General features: G+C 41.7%; 1 protein-coding gene across 3 annotated transcripts; it reads right to left on the bottom strand.

Annotated features, from left to right (window-relative positions):
• Positions 1-4,245: 4,245 nt before the first annotated feature.
• Positions 4,246-16,365, bottom strand: LOC148540841 (DBIRD complex subunit ZNF326-like). Of its 3 annotated transcripts, none has more exons than XM_088482247.1 (10): positions 16,202-16,365; positions 14,445-14,520; positions 11,747-12,152; positions 10,127-10,313; positions 9,380-9,485; positions 7,831-7,978; positions 6,366-6,462; positions 6,010-6,140; positions 5,465-5,560; positions 4,246-4,862 (listed from the first exon to the last, which is right to left on the bottom strand). In XM_088482247.1, exons 2-10 carry the CDS (start codon positions 14,516-14,518, stop codon positions 4,689-4,691), a joined length of 1,419 nt encoding a protein of 472 aa, XP_088338373.1. In that variant the 5' UTR covers positions 14,519-14,520; positions 16,202-16,365; the 3' UTR covers positions 4,246-4,688. The 3 variants fall into 3 exon arrangements, with proteins under 3 accessions (XP_088338373.1, XP_088338382.1, XP_088338391.1); XM_088482256.1 differs by having other exon boundaries at positions 9,386-9,485; positions 16,202-16,364; XM_088482265.1 differs by having other exon boundaries at positions 16,270-16,327.
• Positions 16,366-23,475: the final 7,110 nt, after the last annotated feature.

Here is a 23,475-nt window from a genome sequence, read left to right as displayed (position 1 = left end):
ACGCCTGATGCTTACCTGATGTCCCCCATACGTCCGGCTGCAGTCACAGACCCCCAGGGGTTCCGCTAACTGGAACCCCCCCGAGCTCCCCGGATCGCTACCGGTGGTCGGCGCTGGCGCGGTGACATGGACGTCCGCTGGACTGTCCATGTTACTGCTCTTGAAGATCTTCAGGGGCCATGAAACACAGCCCCCCTGTGTGGTAACCCAGCTCCGGCCGCGCACCTGCAGAAACTGAAGTGCCTTGGCTTGGCGGCGGGGTATAGGAGGGGGCCCGATGCATCCTGGGATTAAAGATTTAACTGTGTGGTGCCCATGGCGGAGTCAAGCCTATACCCCAAGGTATCCCTGTGGATACCTAAAGACCCTGGAGTAGAAATAGTCTCTTGTATATTTTTTTCTGTGTGCACACGACTGCACATGTGTGAGTTTTGCAAGCGCACCTTGTCTACACTATTGGTGCTTGTGACACTGCTTCAAGACCGCAGAAAATATGGAGGGCTGTAACATGAAAGGAAAGCATGGCCAAGAACCCCATGTTGTAGCTGCCGCCAGCAGTCATGATAATGCAAGGCTGTCAACTTCCTTGTCCTCTATGAAGGGCCCATGCCTTCAATCATCTTTGCACAGTCCTCAACTCTATTAATAATTATATCAATCAGTTTTGAGCCAGCAAGCTGGATGCAACCTTTTGGCCCTTTAACTAGATGGAAAAAAATCAATGTTGTGAGGTAACCAAAATTGACTGGAAACAAGTGGAAATAAATGTTATTGAGGTTAATACTGTAGGAACGATAAAAAAAAAAAAAAAAAAAAACATTTTGTGAGTTTAGCAGTTTTGATTTTGAGAAAAAAAATCCAGATCCAAAACACGAAAACAAAACACGGAAGTGAGGTTTTGGCAAAACCAATCCAGATCCAAAACACGGGAGTTGGCGCACATCTCTAATTTAAAGTAGATGAAAACGCAACCATTAAGCTGTGGAATAATAGAGCCGACACTGGCCGGTGAGACAGCTGCACTGACAGCTCTCACATGGCACCATGTTAAAATAAAAAGAATGCTCCCCCTAAAGGACCACCCAGCACTGGCACAGCCAGCCTAGGTTGGTAGTGTTAAAATTGTGGGGGATAAACATGTGGTTACCCTGAAATTCCTACCAGCATTAGGCTTTGCTATGCTAGCTTGACTGTTGGCACTATAGCAGGTAGACTTGCAGCATATGGTCTCCTTGCCCTTGTGCCAAACTAGCCCCAGGTCCTTCAGAATGAGATTGTTCCCTAGACCTTGACCAGCAGTAGTTACTCCACTGTTAAAGCTAGTTATTCAACAATATTTGGAGATTAGTAAAAGCTTAATTATATTGTGTTCCGTCAATGCACTGCTTAAAGGCAGTGATCGCAAAACACGTGCTATAGTGAGTTTTTTCACGCTACAGAGGGGCGCAAAGTTTTAAAGTGAGCGGGTCCTGTAGGACGCAGTGACTCACCAACCTGTGGCAATCTTCAAAGTCTCCCCAGCCAATTGCTGTCGGCAGCCTCTCCTCTGAACAGCTCCCCATTGGCCGAGAAAAGCACTTAGCCACTATCCCAGTGTTCCTTCCGAAGAAACTTTGCTGTAACTAGTTAAGGCTGAGGTGGCTATACTGTGCGTTTGCATTTGGAGCAGCTGACATTTTGCCGGCCTTTGCTCTCCACATCAAGGCTGAGGTGGACAAATTGTGCATCTGCTTTGGAGCAGGTGAAAAATAAATTTGCTGGCTACTGCATCTTATTTTGCTCACAAACAGGACACAGCAGTGAGTGAGCAGCCGCCCTAATTGCATCTTACGGCAGCAAGCCGCAAGTCTCTGGACATATGAGAGTACCCTTTAGCACTGACTAGTGCAGGGAATAAAAGTTTGCGGTTAGCCAAGGACAGTACGGACGGGGAGAATAGCTGGAAGTGGAGCTGCAGTCAGGTCATATCTTCTGTCCTACACGACCAGGAGCACAGCAACAAGTCACTATACATCTTCCCAAGCTCCCTTTTATACATTCTGGGCCAACGCAAGTACATACCTACCAGTGACATTTGCAGGTTTGCTGGAATATATTTTCTAGTGATACATTTACATCAAGTCAGCTGCTCTAATTAACAATATTAAATTGGATATTCATCCATGAGAGTTGATTCTGCACAGTTATTGCTGAAAAATATGTCCAATTTATCTCCTATTGATTGAATGCTTTTTGAAATTTATATTCTACTTGTTATGTAATTATTAATGGATATTAAATTTGTACAAAAACCATGAGTTGTATTTAGCTTTTTAGTATTGGCGCTACAATTAAATTAGAAGTTTGTGTTTATAGCGGTTTTTAACAAAAAAAAAATAAAAAAAATTGTCAATTTCTCTTGGGCAGCCTCAACCATAAATGGCGCACTACATTTATTACTCTGTACTTTATGTGGAACAGCAGCATTCTCTAGTCTGACCGGCAGTAATGTGGACCTCTGCTCTGATGCAGAGTTTTACAGTTTCTCTTCCCGGTGCTCAAAGCCACCAGCTGCATTACTTCCCAGCTGAGAGGCACCAGGTTGTCAGCGTGCACACAGCACCTCTGGTGATATTGTGGGTTTCACCCTCCCATGACCTTACCAGTGGCTCCATTCAGCATAACGCTGTGTTTACACACTGGACAGCTAAACAATTCTAATATACTGTGGCCATGTCGCCACTTAATCACAGCACGCTGCTGCAAGCATTTCTACCACCTTATCTATCCAGGTTGGAGCATAGTCTGACCTGTATTGATAGCTGACCTGTGAGTCTGGAGTCCATGAGAGAGCAAACAGCTCACGTTGATATTTTATGAATGCATTTTTCTTTTACACCAGTAGTGGACCTTGGTGCATTAACTTTTAAGACTAAAAATATGCTAATCTGAGTGGACAACAGTTGTGAGGACCCTCCAATGTGAATGCTCATATTGGAATGGTGATAAGGTCCAATTCAGATGGACGTTGTGATCACAGCTGCAATTTTACAAACTGCAGCTGCAAATATGCTTGCTTAGGGATGCCCACCGCTGCCTTCCCCATCTGCACCCTACATTTACCAGCATAAGTATCAGTAGCAACAACCAGCCATGCAGCACTTGAAGGTCAGACATGTCTCAAATACAGCAACTCTCCATAAACACTGCATAGGAGATAGCAATGTCTAATTTATGCACACCCATGTAACGATGTTTAAAATGTAAGACACCTGCATTTTTCTAACCACCCCATGTTACTTCCCCCAAAAGATTAGTCACTAACTTTGCAAATGGGTTGTGTGTGTCCGGAATCACAAGACAATCGCTGCACATGCACAGTGCAGCTTATATTCATGTGCAATAGGACAGAAGAAAAAAAATAAATAAAAACAGCTTTGAATATATCTCTGAATTGTGCCCTGATTATTAATCAGTTGAAACCAGCTTGCTTGAGCTTACTAACCCAGACATCAGCACAGCAGTGCATTATATAGCTACTATTGTATAATATATTCTGAGAATTCTACATTATTGACCCGCATGATCAAATTTTGCTGGTTAATATTTGTGGCTTTATCGAATTTAGACAATTATGATTGCCCAAGCTGCCAACTGCCCCCACCACCAGCACTGCCCCAACTGCTGCCTGCCCTTAAGACCCCTCTGCCTCCAGCACTGCACCTGCTGGCTATGTAAGATCAAGGAAATCTATAAGCATTATCTGTTCTGAACTCAAAATGAGCGACTTTCCATAGTGTACAGTATGTGTAGGGCATGTGGGATGGTCTGATGGAATATGGGAAGCTCAAAAGCATAAATTGTGACTGACCCAGAAATTCTGGCATAGTACCCAATTTCTTAAAGTGAGGGGTCCCTGTGACGCACATTTTTTTTTTTGCTCATCGCAATAACTGTAAAGGTAACCTCTTTTACATATATTGCCTCATATCAAGAATAACTGAAGTTCAGTTCTACTTTATTATGGTGAATTCTAGATTACCTTATTCAACCAAGTGGTTTGAAATGCATGAATGTTAAATGTGGACCAACTCCCTGCACCTGGCTTTTCCCTTCAGAAAATATATTAGCGGTTAAGATTTGTTTCCAAGCATGAATCAGGTTTGTTAACCCACCTCCAAACACCCTGCCTCCCCTCCCCCCTCCCCCCCTCCCTGTAGCTATGCATCAAAAGAGAAAAAAAAAAATGTTTTAAAAGTTGACAAATTTTAGGTTTAGGATTGAGATTTATTTTGTTCTCAGACACAATGATCTAAGTAGCAAACAAAAAAATAGAAAAAAGTAAAAAAGAAAGTTTACACTGCCACAGTACTTTGGTGCCACAAGCTACAAGATAAACACTAACTGTCCAACATTGTACAAATTCATTTCAAGAATTCACAGCATTTTCAGGTTAAAAATACTAGGACCTATGTAACTGAAAATAAAACTGATATTTTATCAGGGTGGGCCTCCATCAATAAACATAAGATTAACAGCTTAAAAATTGAAATTAAATTCTGTATGATGCAAAAATTTAAACAAGGATAAGTATTCTATGCAAATACAAAAAAAACTTTAAACTCATTGCCCACAAGCCCAGATTTAAAAATAGGATGGCACAACAGTTTAAAAAGGAGGGATCTTTCAGCCTTCAATATAGGGTTTAACTATATTTCATCAGTAGCTGTCAGCGAGTCTGCAGTAAAGTCTTCAGAGTCTTGTTCTCCAACATTATCTGTTCCACCAGCAATAGAATCAACAGGAACATCTTCAGCAGCTTCCTCAGCAGCAGCTTCAGCTTGGGCAGCTTCTTCAGTTTGAACCTCAAAAGGATTTTCCCCCTGGAGTAAAATAACTACTTAAGCCAAAAACAAGACTTGTTGCCATCAAAGTACTATATAAAGCTTTAGTTCTGGGAAAGTTTATGACTAAAATCCTTTAAACTGAACAAAACCAATACAGCCATTTCCACTGTACCTAAGGCAAACTACAACCAGATAGTGACTGCATTAAGGATGTAGAACAGACTTATTCCTAATTGAGACAATTGGTAAACCTGGTCATCACTTCTGCCACGATATGCAGTCCACACCCAGGAGTGCGATATTTAATTCAGTTATGATGTTCCAGCAACACTACGTTGGAGTTCCATTTTGATTTAGTCTTTCCACACCATGTAAGTTTGCATTTCTGAGAGCTGGGACAATGACTCAATTCATTGTGCAAGGTTGTGTGTAACAAAGCTGAATAATGCAGTACATTTTGTAGCTAAAGGTAAATACTATGTCACACTGGCAACCGAGTGCCACAGCAATCACTTTGCCAAGTCAACCATGAAAGTAATATCAGGGCCAACATCCCCTCCCCCCAATGGCTTTACACAGATTCCCATCATACGTACAAAACAATTTACTATTCCTGGAGTTTAGGTATTTTAGCTCACCTTCAAATACAGTTCATATCTTGCCTTTACAAGTGGGTTGTTCAGTATGCTTGTAGCAGTCAAAATGCTCTCTCTTTTTATTTGATCTTTATAGGCCTGAAAAAAGAAAGTTACAGGAATTTCACATTTGAAACCATATTACAGTGCAGCTCAGTGTACGCTTAAAAAAAAATATAGCAGAACAAAACATTTTCAGAATCAGACTAGTCTAGTGATCGAAATCCTTGCTTTGAAGGCATATTGCTTACTGGAGAAAAAAAAAAAAAGTTACCCACCTTGTATCATACTTTATACACTGGAAATTAAACTAGGCTTCTTTAAACATTCTGGCAAATGCAATGTATGCACACACATTGGGAATGAAAGGCAAACTTTGAACAGCAATAAAGCAACAGCACATGACCAAACATAGGTAGAAACCCATTTCTAGTGTTCGACACTATGTAAGCAACCTCAAAGTGTATGGGCTCCAAAACTATACTGATTTAATACAATAACTGCAAGGATTCCTTTGACTGCAAAGGTAAAAAAAAGGAGTCTCTTACCAGTTTGCTCTTTGAGTGATCGGCAGATTTGAGGTGCAGATACACAGAAGTATGTAACGCAGGAACGTAAACGCTGCAAGCACTGCAATGTACAGTTTCAACTTTCATCATGTGGTCATCTGCAGTAACTCCTAAACAGGAAAAGATGTAATAGCATACTGTAAGTAGACAGAAGTGCAGCAACTAGGCAAACAGTTTAATGAACCAGTTACTAATGAATATTAAAATGTTAAGGTAAAACAACCCATCCTTCTGTTGAAACTATTCCATTGTCCCAATTAGAAAATAAGACTGAGCATTGTTGTTTCCTGCCACACCTTAAGACCAATTTGATGGGATAATTTAGCCAGTGTTACCTTCCATAATATCTTTCTCTGGAGCTTTTGCAACCTCATTTTGGGTGGACTGTGCTTTACGTGCTGCAGTCTTCTTGAACTTGTTTACTATGCATTCCTATATACACACACACAAAAAAAAAAAAAAAAACACCTTTATTAAAAAGGGACCATATTTATTAATTAGTATGCATTAATATTTCTGGAATGTTTGAGGCCGTATACTGCAGAAAGTATATTTGACAATAGCTGCATCAATATATTCTAGATGGAACCATATTTACTTACTGTAATGATAAAGAAAAAAAAAATACTGAAGTATAGCCCTTCAAAACTGTCACAAATGGAAAATGTAACAAGGCAGCCAAAATAATGATACCTATAAACATCTCACTGGACTAGGATTCCATCAAATGGATGAAGAAAAAAAAAATAGTGTGCACATCATGTGTCCGATAGCAGCAATTTCACACGCAACAGCTAAACATGCAGATGTCTGCAAATATCACCCAAACATAAGGACGCCCACTGCATATTCACCCCCTCCCCCCCCCCCCCCCCAAACGCTGACAACCTGTAACTCTGCAATGGATTCCCACATGCATCCGCAGCGTGGGTTATACACATGCGCGATGGCAAACAATCACTCAATTGTGAGAGTCTCTGAATCAGGGCCAATGGCTTCGCGGATCAACTTATGCCTGACCCATCCATTGTATGCTTCCTGTAATCAGACATTTTGCCTCATTTCACTGCCGAAAGAGCACAAAACCAACAGCACAAACCGGTGTTCCTGTACAGATGAGTCTTCATACATCTAGCCTCAATATACCATGTGGAGTGACCTGCAGAGTCCCATGCCTCTTTGCAAGCTCCAGGGGTCTGTTTGCTGAAAAATCATCTTAGCACAATGCGATATTCAAGGACGCAACCAGAAGACTAAATTTGATATGAGAAACTAGTATATCAGTTTGTGACCTAGTCTAGATATGGAACTTTGTGAGGAAATAAAGCCATGTTTGCTGAATTGTAGCGGCTTGGAGTATATAGATTCAGAGACCGAGTCATACAGATATAAAATTGTCACATATCAAATTAATCACTGTAGACTCCTGGTATGTCCTAGCTGCATTGAAAGACATTTCGGCAAAAGAATAAAAAAGCCGAACACATCTGTACACTCATACATCAGAGCCATTAAAGTGAAGGACTTAATCCATCACTGGTACCATGTTAAACTTTCAGCAATGTTTTATGAAATGCTTGTACATTAATTGCAGATTCCACTCCAAACATAATAAATCCCAGATTGTTAACAAAGGTATTTAAGCATTTAGATTTATATCTCAGCCATACATGGAAAGTCAAAGTGCCTATCGTGTAATGCATGTACAGGCTATATTACAAGTTGTAGTTTATTCGTGTGTACTACTTTATGTTCAAGCCACAGGAATCTATTTACTGAAAATTACAGTGCATCACTTACATGCAAGAACTCCATAACAGGTTTGTCAAATTTGGTTTGTTTTTGAATATGATCCAGCATCTCCTGGTGAGCCGGACTCTCCAAGTGCTCTTCAATACCTTTTTCATCAAATGATCTAAACTTGCAGAATGAACATGTGAAGGCCATTCTGAAAAAAAAGAATTTGGTTAGTAATAGAGTAAGTCACATACAGGGAAGAACTTCACAGCCATGGAATAAACAAGGCTAGCCTTAATGTGAACCTGTCAAAGCTCAAAGTACATTTAGAATGAATCTCAATAAATGAGTAGAACTAATTTACATGGTATTTAAAATTAATTTAAACACCCCTTTTATGTGTAGATTGGTAAAATGAGAGAGCTTTAAGTATTGAAAGGTTCACTCTAAAGAGACAGTAACACTACTATACTAGGACGGCCTTGCTGTACTGACAACTTCGCCAACACTAATGCCAGAAACTCCTGAACAGTTGTTACTTCCTAACTGCAAAACTGGAAAGGCAATAAAACATTCCAGAATTTCACTCATGGGGCAAATAATTCAGCACGCTGTTAATAGCGCCAGGAAGGTGCTCCCAGAGCCATTCAATTCAGCAGTTAGGCTGACTGAAGGATTTCTTTACACTCTTTATAGTCGGGAGCAAAAATCTGAGTGCCGGCCACGGGGCCGTTTTCCAACTTAGTGTGGCACCAACAGCCTCACTGCCGGCACTTTAGTCAGAGAACGTTTGTTAGCAGGACTAATGGTGCATACACGGTCAGATTTTTCTTCAGTTCTGAACGATAACGATTTTAAAAAAAATCGATCATATCTGAAGGGAAAATCTGACATCTGTCAGATGAACGATGAGTGTTCCCGATGGTCAGATAACGATATCTGACGACAATTCCATTCATTTTAATGCAGTCAAAAATAGTTCACATCTTTGGTAAAATCATTCAAATGACAAATCTGACCGTGTGTATGCTCCATAAACATCCAGCCCTAGTTATGCAAACCAGCATTCTTCGACTTAAGTGGGCTAAACTGAAAAGCTCCAGGAGCTCCTTCCCAAGGATATTGACAGTGTGCTGAATTGAATCACCCCAATGTTAAAGTTTTTTGCACTGACTTGTCACCACGATACAGAAAACCATAACTTTCTCATGGTGTTGGGTGACCATAGACAAGTTTTAGGAGAGTGAAAATAAAATAACACCCCACAACCTTAAGCATTGGTCCAGTTACGTTAACTTCATTGGTTAGCATATTAAAGCCAAGACCATATATTAATTACTATGAAACTGAATCAAAATGACAGGTATTAATGTCTCTTTAGAAATAGTGTGTTTAGCTTAAAGGGGAGAACTCTACAAGAGATAAGGAATCCTAAATAAAACAATGGAAATGCCATTAAAATTGGAATAGAAAAATGTTGACAGTACTACTACTACTACAACTAAGCAATGGCATTACCGATGGTTTATTTAGCAGCAATAGCTGTATATTACTATTTAAATTGGAAATCCCCTTTAAACTAAACACGAATTGCTAAGTAGTAAAAGCAGACCTGTACCCATCTCCATATTTTTCACTGTTTTTCTCTCTTCTCCGTCTTTGTTTCTCTCTTCTTGCTTCTGTTCGTCGCTTCTCTTCCTCCTCAGGATCAACAGGCTCTGGAGAAAATGTTCCATTTAGTACACATTCACATTTGCAATGTGATTTCAACAGTGACTCCTTTAGAATTACAAACAGCAAAAGTTGGCTGTAGGCAGTGTATCATTACCCTTCCTGTGTTGACAGAATCACAATCCACTATAACTATTTGTATGATGCAAAATGCTCATTTGTACCTGTACCGATAGCAAAGCTGGCTTACCAAGAGAACCATGTACAGAGCACTACAGTGTTATCCCCAGAAGTAGCAAGGTGGGGCAGTGTAATCTATTTGGATAGATAATTAAAGACTCTTGCAGATAAGTCCCATTTGCTGGCTGCACACATGTAACGGAGTCCAGCCATGCATGCAGAGACAGTGCAGACCTGCCCTATCTGTCTACCATCTGCAGTGTTGCAGTCGTTCAAACTGCACCCTGCATCTTACAGACAAGGAAGGAATCACTGCCAGTCACAGTAATGTTACTGCAGCACAACTCTGAATTTCTCAGTCAGACTTCTGGAGCTGGATAGTGCCAGGTGACATGTAATAAAATGTAAAAAATAAAACTGAAACTGATCCTGGGAAGAACACTAACCAAGTTTATTTTACAATAAAGTAATACAATATGAACAAGTTTTAGCTAAAACTGGCACTTACCGGCAGCAGGCGTGTTTTTAACATTTTGATTTCCCCCAGGTTTTGAGAGTTTTTGTTTTTTGTTAAAGCCTACAGGAGACTTGAAAGGTTGTGCCATCTTTCTCTTCATTCCTCTTGCAATTCCAGCAGACATAAGCTGGTGCTTAAAGTCAGCCACCCCAGGTCTGCGCATACCACGACCAATTTGCTGAAAATAGGGTGAAATAATGTTATACAAGTGATACCCAGTTTTTCTAAATTACCCCGCTAAAGTACCAGAGCGGCACTGAAAATGTGGATAACCACTAATCAATAAAAGGGGTTATTGGAGAAAAAAAAAAAAAAAAAAAAAAAGCCATGTAAGGAAATAAAAACCCAGAGGGAAAGGGGAGGAAAAAAAAACAAACAAAAAAAAAACAAAAAAAAAACCCACAAAGCCTCCAAACATGCCCCCAAAATTAAGTGAATAAAAATAAAAGCACATTACAAGTTTTGCAAACGCTTAAAGGTGCAATGCATTTTTACAAAAGTAAATAGTTAACCCAAGCCATTAACAAGGAATCAATGTAGGGCTAGCTTGGAAATACTACCATGGAACAAAGGCACTTGTTGTACTTTGTAGGTCATAGCAGGATGTTTACCTTATTCTAACAAATACAATCCTAAACCAAACGTCAAGAATGTGTTCTAGGACTAACCATAGCTAAATAACTCAAATCCTGCTCTTTTGCCAGATCTGTTGGGGTGCCTCATAGCTACATGAACGTGAATAGCCAAATATTTTCAAAGCAGTAGACTCAACCATCAGAGACCCCAAAAGAACTGTATATGCAAGTGGGACTTTGTCGTCAACTAACAGTTAGGAGTTTATTTTTTGTATTTAAAGCCCTATAGTGCTGTACTGTTCAGATGTGGCTTTGTCACTTTATAGCCCAGAGTTTCACAAACTCCACCATTACAGTCCAGGTTTTAAGAAAATCCATGCTTGACCACAAGTGACAGTTCCTTATTCAATTCATATACCTGTGCTTAACCATGGAGCATTCTAAAACCTAAACTGTTGGGGTGCCTTGAGGACCATGTTTGGGAACCTCTGGCCAATAATATGGATTCTTGTAGGAACTTGGGAGGACAAGCCTCAGCTTAACAAGTGTTCCTGCATCTGGATAAAAAAAAGCCACTAGTTATAGTCTGAAAGAAAAGGTAGCCCTCAAGGAAGTTATGACATTTCTGAAACCCAGCCTACTGTACAACAAATATCTAATTAAAAAAAGTCATAATACATTGCACCTTTAACCTACTCAGAACTTCAAAAAGGTCTTCATGTAACCTTTCGCAAATTTTTTAGTTAGTTATGCTCTAATAAGGAAGACTTTTTCCTTGTAAATGTATAGAACATAATATTAAATAGTACTTTAATTTTTTCTTTCACATGGAAAGAATTTACCAAACTGGCAAAACTCCCAGTTTAACCTTTAAAGCATTACTTTCTTTAAAAGTCAACATTCATACTGGGAGAACACATCAGCCTCTAAGCATATTTGCAATAAAATTATATGGACATTATGCCAATTTAAAGTTCTGGTCTGGAAATAATTCAAAGTGACTATCAAAAAGAATCTGAGAAGATTCTGTACTTACTCCTCCTCTGCCACGGCCTCTGCCTGCTGCTGGTCCTCCAAAAGCATCATTGCTTCTGCCGCCAAATGCACCGTCGGGGTAAGCAGGCATTCCTCTTCCCCGAGAGCCTACTGCAGCAGGCTTCATATAGGGTGAAGAAAAACCGCCGTAGGAAGAGTAAGTGTCTCTTCCTCTGTCCTCCATAAACCCAGTCCTCACTTTTGCTCGTGTGAAAGACGGATCCCAGCTAGACCCGCCCTGGTTTCTACCTTCAAAAGAGTCAACGCTACTCCGGTATGGGTTCTCATATCGATCATCATAACTATCTCCGTAGCCTTGATCGGATTCATTATAACCATAGCCAGATCTGTACAGATCTCGCCCACCCACAGAAGACCTGGAGTCAAAAGACTCATAAGGTCCAAACCTGGAAAAATTGACGTGAGGAGAAAAATAGATGTAAGCTTACCAGAGTTAAACAAAGCAGAATACAAAGCATCAGTTGACATTTATCAACTTTACATTAAAATATCAAACAATAAGTGCATTAACTAAGCTAATCTTTGGGCAGTTCAGTCAATTAAGATAACCTCCCAAAATCTGGAAAGTTTGTCATTAGGAATGAACTGAAGGCTGATTGGTGTATCAATAGTCTGATGCATCTAAAGGAGAGCGATATTTTGACAGATTGCAGTTTGTATAAAAGGCATAAGACATCTTAAGCTTTGCCTACAAGTACAGTACCCTCAGGCAGTTAAATTGCTAAGGTAAAGGTTACAGCATATCCAGATTTGGGGAGTCCTTATTTAGAAATGGCTAAATAGTTGACACCTCAATGCACAAGATACAATATATAACATTAATATAGTTTTCACTGTAAATTACATTAAGCAAAGCATCAAAATAAGCTCTAAATTCCTCGTCTAGTAGAAAATGAAGACAATTTGTAGGTTTATGTATTAAACCATATAAAATTCCATGTACCTAAAATCAAGAATTTTATGCAATAGATACATTGTAAAGCAGGTGCAATACAAAAAGGGAATTCAATTAGCATCATGGAGACATAGCTCCCAGCAACTATTCAACTGACAGCATCACGCCCAGCACTTTACCCAGGAGATGCACCTTACCAAGACTAATGCCCGATGCTTAGTTGTGGTAAACTGCTTCTCCCGGGTTAAGCGCAGAGCGTAATGCAGTTACCGCAAAAGGGACCAGATGTATTAAGCTCTGGGATGTGAAAGTGGAGAGTGATAATCAGCCGCTCAGCTCCGGTCATGTAACAGGTTGTGTTTGAAAACTGACAGTTAGCAGCTGATTGGTTGGTCATTTATCCATTTCCTGAGATTAATACATCTTCCCCAAGGTAAGCTTCCTACTAGCCCCAAGGCACAGGTTATTGCAGATATTTGTTCGCATTGTCAGGAGTGAACGAGCAGAAATCTGCATTAAGGGCTAGTCGTGGGCTTTCCATTTGAGTAATTGAATATCTGTGGGTACTTAAATTAGGGACTACATACCCGTGATGCCAACTGAATTACCTCCAACACGTTACTAAATGCAAAAATAAAATGGTTTAAAAGTGCAGCTAATGCACACTGCTCTCTGCTTTTGTTCAGTTAAAATTGCTACAGAGACCAAGCAGTATAGTATATAATAAGAGTTCTGGATCTCACTTCTGCAAGAATAACCACTGCAACAAGTTTCACTCATGTTATTCTAACAGGCTGGTCAGTATTTTACAGGAAAGGTGCAAATTTGAGCTGTTGACTGGTTTTTAGGTTTGAGTCTTATAGACGGCAACCTAACAAGACACACGTGTGTGTAAAATGGGAATTCCACAACATAAATTACAAGTACCATACAGACTCCAGTAACTTGTATACTTAGAAAGTTTGTACAACTTTGTGGTGTAAGAGCCAAGATGCAGAACATAGATTTGATTTGGCTGCTTGCTTAGACAACTCGGGAGAAGACGAGAAGTAAACATAGTAAATTATATTTTTTTATCGCAATTTATGCAGTTTATTCTAAGCCGAAGCATCTATACGGCGAGCCTGCCACAAACTGAAACTGCTGCTAGGCAGCATAATGTTCAAACTACACACTGATCAGTCAAAAACAAATTTTTAAAAATGTACTCTGGCAGTACTGGTATGCTAATAGTATTGTGTGGTAGTGATTTTTTAATGTAAGCTCCAATGGGGCAGGGACTGACATCAACCAAACATTCACTGTTAAGTGCTATACCATATAAAAGTATCACATAAGTACTTAAGCTAAACAGGCACATTACTGGATTATTATTTTTTTTATTTATCATTACCTATTGACTAAAGATCTCATTTAATTTTAACTTTACAAGAGCAAAATCAGGGGTATTTATGCTACAGTTTACTATAGACAATATCTTACCAACCTCAATATAGCCAGCTAATTATCTCTAAAAACCCTGAAGCTGAGCTTTTAACATCTTAGGACAATGCACAATTGATAATCATGCAAGAAAAAAAAATTTCAAAGTATGCCAAGGAAAAAGCAAATGCATGGTGTGCCTAGGGAAGGGGTAACTGAAAAACTCTTCGATAAAGAAAAAAACATCTGAAACACAATTTGTATGGCTGTTACTACTTAAAATCATATAGCTACACATCTAGGGGAATACAGTTCTGTTATTGAAAAGGCATTCCTAGGGCTACAAATGTAGAAAATGTACCTGTCACCGGAGTTATCGATGGCAAAGCTGTCCATACTTCGCCCATAAGATCCATGCCCATAATCACGTTCCATATCTAAAAATTTGAGGAGAATTGACAAGACTATTAACTCAGTAAGAAGTCTTAAACATAGGCCTCTGATATTTAATCAATTCCTTAATAGCAAAGCAAACGTGCTAGCCAAGAGTATTCATAACGTAAACTTGAGCTAAGGCAAGAAGGAAAAATTATTAAGCCAGAAAACAAAGGCAACATTTATAATTTAAAAAGAAATTTCCCCTGGAGGGCAGCAGGAGAACATGCATATGGCAGAAAGGGGAAGGCATATGTGGATTATAGGGAATAAATGCAAAGTGCTAATTAGGTTTCAGAAAACCCTTTTACTTAGGCTTTGTGGTTTTAACCACTTATTTACTACCAATTATCTATATAGCGCACGCATATTTCACAGCGCTTTGCAGAGAATATTTTAGCCATTCACATCAGTCCCTGCCCCAGTGGAGTTAACAATCTATGTTCCCTACCACATGCGCACTTACATTCTCGAGTTATCTTTTGTTGGGAGCCAATTAACCTACCAGTATATTTTGAGCGTGGGAGGAAATCGGAGTACCCAGAGGAAACCCATGGTCGGTCTCCGTTATTTAAGTGGAGACCCATTCTACATATTCAATGGAGTCTTACGCCACTTATGGCACGGGGGGAATAGTAACATTAGAATTGGGATGGAAGGGTGCTACATACCCCTATGCATATTATATTCACAAACAAACAAAAAAAAAAAAAAAAACCCACACATTTTACATAAAAAAAAAAAAAAAAAAAGATTTAAGTGGTCATTACAGGTTCTGAGGGTCTCTCAATGATTAACATAAATACGATTGGTTTTGTGAGCAGTGACTGGGGGAACATAAACAAGATATTTTTTAAACCTTCCCCTATAAGCTTACTTACACCACCATCCATCATTAAGGGGATTTATTTTTGTTAGGTTTTATGGTTGATCCAAATTTGAATAAAATAAAGATAGAAAACAGATCATAGAAAACACATCGAAAAAAATTAAATGAATGTATTAGACAGGCATTATGTGCTCTGATATGGCAGAGTTACTTGTGGGGGAAGGGAAGAGACAATGGCAATAGTCACTACTCCATTTTTATATACACATGCACACCATGCAGCAGCATTACGCTTCCTACTGGCCAGCATACAGGGCGGCCTGCAAGCACTAAGGAGACGGCAGGGAGCACATTACAGTGATGGAGCAACAAAGGTGTATTAAATGCGGGTTCTAAAAAGCGGTGTCTGCAATCGAAACAAACCGGCTGCCACTTGAGCAAGGGTGCAATCTAGGCCCTGGCGCCATTTTACCCGGGGAACACAGTAGCAACACCGTGTACGCAAAGGGACATGGGTGCAGGAGAACCGATCACACAGAAATCGCACGATAACAGCGGGGGAAAGATAATAGGCGGATAGCAGGAGCGCGCAAGATAGTACAGAGAATGCGCACATTAAAGCGGGGAAGCTGTCGCCAGACTGGGCGGATAAGGATGAGTAAATTGTGGACAAGGCCTCACTAGCCAAACGCCACTAAACAAAGAAAAAATAAAAATATATAAATAATCGGCGGCGGACTGAGAAGTCACCGACCGCTGCGCAAGGACAAGGCGCGAATAGAGCCGCCATGTTAGAGAAGCTGCCCCGCCTGCAACCGCTGAGGCACACGAGACCATAAGAGGCCGACTCTCACCTGAATCAGACGCTGAGCGGGGTGATTGGGTTTCCTGAAAGGACCGGCGTACACTGAACACGTCCTACCTCTGTTGCCGCCTGTGCTGGAAGAACGACGCAAATGGAGGAGCAGCTTCCTCGTACAGGCTGAAGAAATGGCGGCCGCTGGGGTGACGTCACGGCACCTCCGCCCTTCAAGCTATTGGCCGCGATGAAAGAGCGATGTCACGTGGTGCCGTCACTTCCCCGCCCCCTGGATTCTCTTTGTCACGCAGACTGACTGCTGGTATGATATTTGCCCTGCAGCTAAATGTGGGAGAGGAAGCATAATAGCAGCAGGGATTTACATAACCTGATTGCACATATCAACTATTGTAATAACTTAAATATGTAGCTGAGATTTATTTGTGTAAAGGAGGAGGAACATATGTATCAACCCCTTTTTACTTAAATCATGAGGAAACTATAGTTTCTGCATGATATGGATGTATCAGGGCTATGTATCAGTTGGTGGTAACTGTTTTATACCTATTGAGGCATTTTCGAAGGAGATGTATTTTGCGGATCATGCCCAGTGACGTGCGGTGAGGTCAATGGCTGGGGAGGCACACGTATAAAAATGCAGGATCTCATTCAGACCCGGTCGCAACTGGGTCTATGGTTAGGCCCTGCGCACGAGCAGCAGCCGCACTGCGCGTGCGCAAGCCCCGGAGTGAGAGAGAAGCTCTCTTCGCTCCGGAGCTCACTACAAAAGGGCCGGCTGTCGATGTTGATCGACAGCTTGGCCCGTTTTGTAGGCGGGGCGGGGGGTGGTTTCACAAACTGAGGCATTCCTTAAGGAACGCCTACCATTTTGTGGGTGGCCGCACTGACATCAGCAGTGATGTCAGTGGGGAGCTTCCTGCTTGATCAGAGCAGGAAGCTCCCTGGGGCTTGCGGCTGCCGAGACCCAACCTTAGGGTCTCGTCGCAAGCCCCGATGGTCTTGGCCATCGCGACCATCACCCTGGTCGGTCGCTAAGCTGTGGGTGGTAACCCACAGCTTAGCTAGCGACCAGGAGACCGCACCTAAAAATAGAAGCGGCCGCCCTCATTCAGAACAAGCACTCGCTTCTTGCGAGCGCCACAGTTTTTATAGCAAAACTCTGGAGCATGACAGGTAGTATGATAGGGGAGGGAGTATGACAGGGGAGGCTCTGCCTACCCTGACTGTACGTCCCTGCCACAGCCTCCTCTGGTGGAAATACACAGCGCCAGAAACTGCAGCAGTCTTTTGAAAACTCAGAAACTCCTCCAATGTGACAGATAGACATTCACAGGTACTGCTCTTTATCAAAAGCGTTGTCCCTGTAGAAATGATTAGTGGGATAATCATGTAAAACATAATTGTTACAGCTACAATATTTGCCTATAATAACTGCGGCACTGCCACCAATATTAATACTTAGCACCCTAAACCCGGTTTTAGGCCAGCTAAATAACAGGACTTCCTTAGCTAGGGGTGGTGATGGTGAGGGGGTAATAACCCATCTATAAAAAGGCCAACACTTTATATCCCTTGAAAAGCTAAATAAAATATATTTTTGTTCCTTTGAACACAAAAATATTGGCATATATGCTAGACTTGTAGATAATTGACTTAAATGGTTTGCTCAAAATATGAACAAAATCCCCATGCTTATATTTGCTAGACACACACAGATTTGCAGTATATTATTGTTAGCGCTGATAGCAAAAGTCTTTCTGTTTTGTATACATATATGGCATTAATACTGTCACGCAGCTGGTAGCATGTACAATATGGGTGTAACTGAGTGGCGGGATATTTTCTTTCTGTTTTGTTCAAAATTTTGCCTAATGTAATTATGACTGCTTACAATCAATGCTATAAAAGGCCTTGTTGGTTGAGGCTCACAGGCCAGCGTAGTCTAGATATCACCCTCTGTACCAGAGAGATGAAGTGCATGTACCTGCAATTTAATGGTGTGTTGAGCATGGAATCAGTATGATTTACCGCCGGCCGCATGACCAGCAGTTCTAATCCCGATAGTGGCAGTCTGGCAGGGGAGAAGATCCCGATCATTCATTCTGGTAAGTATAGCTAACCTAATTCCCTCCCTAACCCTCCTGAAGGGGTGCCTAACCCCAACCTCCCCCCCAAGTGCCTAACCCCCCTCTAAGTGCCTAAACCTCACCCCCCATTCCAGGGAGCCTAACCCTAAGTCTCCCAGGGGGTTGCCTAACCCTAACCTCCCCCCTGGGGGTGCCTAACCCCCCCTTCCCCTAGCCTAACCCTCCCAGGGGGGTACCTAGCCCTAAGTCACACAGATTTGCAGTATAATTTAGTTAGTAATGATAGCAAATATCTCTCTGTTTTGTATGTAAATATGACATCAATACTGTCATGCAGCTGGTACCATGTGCAATATGGGTAAAATCAAGTGTGGGCATATTTTGTTTCTGAAATGTTTTGAGCATTGGATACGTGGCAATTCAGACACAGCTGCTACTGTAATCTAGAGAGGAGTGGTTTGGTTATGGCTCAGATCTTCCCGTAAAGTTCGGATTTCAGAAAAAGGCAAAAGGGATTTTCCCACCAGGTTAAGATCTCAGAACGAGGCAAATCATAATCTTTAACGGACATCTGGACCTTGAGAAAGGGAGGCTGACTCCCGAAACGCGTTGGAGCACCGTGACAGGATCATTGGATAAGAGGGAAGGTACCAAAAGACCCCTGGCATTAGGACCAGAAGGAGAGGTGTCCGGAAATCTCCATCTTTACATCTACATGCCCTTATAAAAGGGACTGCCGGTAATTCCCTAATTCACACTTAAGATTAAAGCCTGGAGGCTTATCATGTTTTTACCGAAGTTACTTATTATGTGGTAGCATATGGAATGTGCACCATTGCATTGTTTTTTATATATATTTTTCTTATATACATTGATAATGTTTTTCTGAAGATTGCTATACACAGTACCTTTATATATTTTTTTATTTATGTTCTTTGATTAATGCTATAATAAATCTATTATTTTAAATACTACACTATGATTGGGATAATTGTTATGTTTTACATATACTGGACCACTATTGATTGAGACAGACTGATGCACGCAGTGATCATACGTCAGTACAACTGGGAAGTATATGAAGGTTTTTTAAGCTACACGTGACACCAGCGCACTTGAATTGTCACTACTTTTACATATCTGTGTCGAGATGTCCGTGAAAGATGATGCTTTGCCTCGTTCTGAGAACTGAACTTGACAGGAAACTCCAAGCCAAATTCGAACCGCTTATCTCAACTTAAATCATGAAGAATCTATAGTTTCTTCATGATATCAAGTATCGGGGCTATATATCAAATGGTGGTAACTGTTTTATACCTATTGAGGCATTTTCAAAAGAGAGGGATCTTGCAATTACTGTCACACGGCCTCCTCCTCTGGTGGTAACACTCAGAAACTGACAATGTGTGCGTACGCAGCGCCAGAAACTGTGGAGCAGTCTTTTGAAAACACAAGACTACTCCAATGTGACAGCAAGAAAACACTTCCCCTGTAGAAATTGTTAGTACAAACCAGGGATAATCATCAGTATACTTTGCTTACATTGAGATGGACAGTTACTCGTCTTTTGAAAAATACCATTTATTTTCATGTTGCCACAGTATGGAAAATTATGCAACAATCATTTTACGCACATGTACCTGACATTTTGTTAAAAAAAAGTCCTCGGTGTGTATGGGTGTTTTTCTTTTTGTTAGATGCCCATTCACATGGATAGAGAGGTGTTTTAGGAGCATAAAAAAATGCTTCACATATGCTCACAACAATTCATTTTGAAGGGGGTTCAAGGACAGATCCGTGAAGGACACCAATGGGAAGAGCAAGAGGAGGGAAAGTGGAGATTGATGCAGAAACCGAGAAAGAGCAGTTGAACAAGTATATCGTAAACCAGGAAAGAGCTACGGGCCTAATTCAAAGTTGTACGCTATTTGCATGGCTGCTTTGGACGCAGCAGCACTGTGAAAAGTGCTAAATCCACAGGAGGCGCCAGAAGTCTAAAGACGCCCGCTGGCGGCATTGCAGAGCCGAGTGCTGCATCCGAACATGCATCATGGGATCACCTTCGGCCATTCTGCGTAAGCTTACTCAGAATGGCTGCCAGAACTCCTCTGCCGGGGCCAGGAAATCAGCATCGGAAGAAGAGGCAGACCCTGGCTTCGATACGCCTACAAAACATGGGCGACACACTCATCTTTTGTAAAATCATGCTAAGGCTTAGGGGGTACTGCGAGCAATCTCATAGACACTCATCGGCACATGTACAGATCCTGGGTATGCGCCAATCGGCCACCATCAAAGTTGTACGCAAACTATAGTACCCCAATTCAAATTACTATGCATAGTAGTGTCCCATATTCACAGTAGTATCCCAAATACTGCCACTACTACGTGATTCTACCCCGTGATTGTGGGTGGCACCGCAGGGTGGCACCCCTCTTTGGTGAGTCCCATCCTGGCCAAGGGGCACATACACCCTTGGACACTGTCAGTATTACCAGACCACTTCAGTTCCAGATGTATGGGTTAATTACACAATCCATAGTTGGTATAACTCTCTATTACTGGTAACTGCCATCACAGAGAAAAAGGCTACTGAGCCTTTTCCTAATTATAGTATGATGCAACTCTGTCTCATTAACAAGCCAATTAGTAAGCCCCACCCATTACTCATTATATTATGGTATCAGTACAACTTTTCTATACAGGCTAGGGATCCAGGGCTGCCATCAAGGAGTACAGGGGATAACTGTGTGCTGGGCCTGTCTGGTGCCGATGAATACGGCTACAAGCAGCTCCTTTTTCACATGCAAAGGATCATCGGGGCACCGTTAGCTTGTGATCATTGGAGCCGGCACAGATTAAACATGTACTCCTCTTTTCCCCCGCAAGTTAGCCAATCGCGGCTCACACACTGCAGTCTGCCACACAAACATAAAAAGACTGCTTTCCCTTGCGCTGCAACAAAGCACTCAAGGGGAGCTCTCCACGGGATTCACGGCAGCAGCATCTTGTTGACATCGCTCTCCTCACTGGACTTGGCACTGATCGGGTTCACTACCCCCTGGTTGTGGGGGCACCGGCGGAGGCGGCACCCCACCGTGGCCGGCACCTGTGGCAAGTGCCATCCTGGCCAAGGGGTAGATATTCACCTGACAGCTGGTGGTACGGGACAAATAAGATTGGTCTTGCCCATGAGGCCAAGACCCTTTTTTGGACACGCCTCATGTACACACACACTTTTTTATGTTCCTGGATGCTGTAAAAATAATTACAATTAAAGACATATGAATGATAGTTGTGTTGTTTAAGTGTTTTTTTAAATGCAAAATGTAGTGCAAATGAAAAAAATTACAATACAAGTCTCTGTGGGCACTGACTCATATCAGTCCCTGAAGCAACTTGATGCACTACAGAGAGGACCACCATCGCACACATTGGGGCAGAGTCAATTAGCCATGGGATTTATCCCGCGACTAATTACCGGCCTAAATTCCCACGGCGCAGTGAAAAGATATTCAATTAAATAGCTTTTTCCCGCGCCGTAATATTGGGACTCGCGTGTGGAAACACTGATTCCGCGTAAACTGCGGAATAAATGTGTTTTTTCCTCACGCGCGAGGCTGATTGGTCATTCTGATACGGATTTTACCTCGCACCTACATGAGGTGCGAGGTAAAGTCCGACTGCGGGGTCTCGCGCTCGGGGTCTCCCGTGCGGGGAATCCCCGCTAACTGAATAGGTCCAGTGGCGTAAGTTCATCCCAGACGCCCGAAGGCAAGTTATAATTTGGAGGCCCCCCTCTGTCACAGCCGCTGACACTGTAATGTAGCAATTTGCATGCAGACAGGCTATAGATAGATGAAGGCAGCATTTGATGGTCTGACACGGAGCTCTCCACTAGTGTATGGTGGCTTCTCAGGTGCCGGGACGGTACACTCCGGGTACATAGTTACAGCCCTAAGTGGGGTGAGTATGTTGTGGACAATGGAGGAGGTGCCCCTTCAGAGCTGGAGCCCGGCGGCAGGCGCCTCCATTGTCTCCCATAGTTCTGCCCCTGAATAGGTCCAGCGCGGCAATTAGAATCTGCCCCATTAACTCTAATGAAGTGAATATCTAGGAAACTACCAAAAATTTGGAAACTAATCCATATTTTCCTACTGTATGCAGTCATCACAGCAGGTATTGTAAATTGATTTACTTTGCCTACCTTTCGCATGGAAAAGTACATGCAAGGTAATTTGCATGTGATTAAATCACCCCTACAGTGCAGGCTAGGAGGCAGCAAGCTAAATGATTGCTCTACTGCTCCAGCCACATAGTCCATAGCAATCTACAGGCTGCATAGAGAGTGCATTTAATGTTGTCCTGGCTCTGTAGAAGGCTAGAAGTCCTAGGGAAGGGATTGCAGTGTCAGCTGAAGCATTATAAAGTTATACTTTATAATACACAGATAAATCTATAGTTTTTTATATAGTATGTGTACAGTAGCAAAGTTCTTTCTTTGCATTATTGTGTTGCTGGGTGGGTTCCCCCCCCCCCACACACAGTCTGGTATAATTGCTGCCTTGAGCCAGAAAAGGTGAGGCTCAAGTACTTTATGCTATTTGGAGACAATGCATATAAGGAACTGAATGATGTGAAATATGGTGATGTCTGTGCTATATTGTAGTCCACAGTTGTAGAAACAGAAAGGCGTGTTACCAGCAATGATATGCAAATTACCTATTGGTGTGAAACCCAGGAGGAAGTGGAGATATTTGAAACTCCCTCATTTTCTTTCAATTGTGTCTGTTATTGAAACTCTTGTACATAATAAACATAAACACAAAAAGAAACCACCCTCACCAAAATCTAACCTAAGAAAGAATAGAAATAAAGTGCTGAGTATGCACAAGAATTGTATTACACAGATATGTTGGTGAACAGAGGGCCTGATTCAGAGCCGGACGCTATTTGCGCTTCCTCGTTCAGAAAAAAGGGGCCGGATATTTAAATAGAGCGCTCGCTCTTTGCGGTCTGTTGACGCCTCTATGTCTGATCGAGCGAACGAAACATGCGCTCACTTTTTTAAAAAAAAACACCCCCTGGCCACTCGCATCCTACGTCATCTCAGCTATTTATTAGATTAATCGAGTACATCGAAAGGCGTCTGAACTGCTCGCAGTGCTTGTGGTTGGATTTTCCTACCGCAATCATGCGAGCAGTTCAGGCTAAAAGACAG

The sequence above is a fragment of the Taudactylus pleione genome, unplaced genomic scaffold (assembly GCF_031769625.1).
Source record: "Taudactylus pleione unplaced genomic scaffold, aTauple2 ptg000017l, whole genome shotgun sequence".
NCBI lineage: Eukaryota > Metazoa > Chordata > Amphibia > Anura > Myobatrachidae > Taudactylus > Taudactylus pleione.
Note: the sequence above shows the minus strand (reverse complement) of the source record. Positions and strands in the feature narration are given on the sequence as shown.

Coding starts and splice junctions, on each gene's coding strand:
- LOC148540841 (XM_088482247.1), bottom strand. CDS start 14,518: ATGGAACGTGATTATGGGCATGGATCTTATGGGCGAAGTATGGACAGC. Junction 9,486..10,126: donor TAAAAACACGCCTGCTGCCG/GTAAGTGCCAGT, acceptor CATTTTCTCCAG/AGCCTGTTGATCCTGAGGAG. Junction 5,561..6,009: donor ATCACTCAAAGAGCAAACTG/GTAAGAGACTCC, acceptor TTCTTTTTTCAG/GCCTATAAAGATCAAATAAA.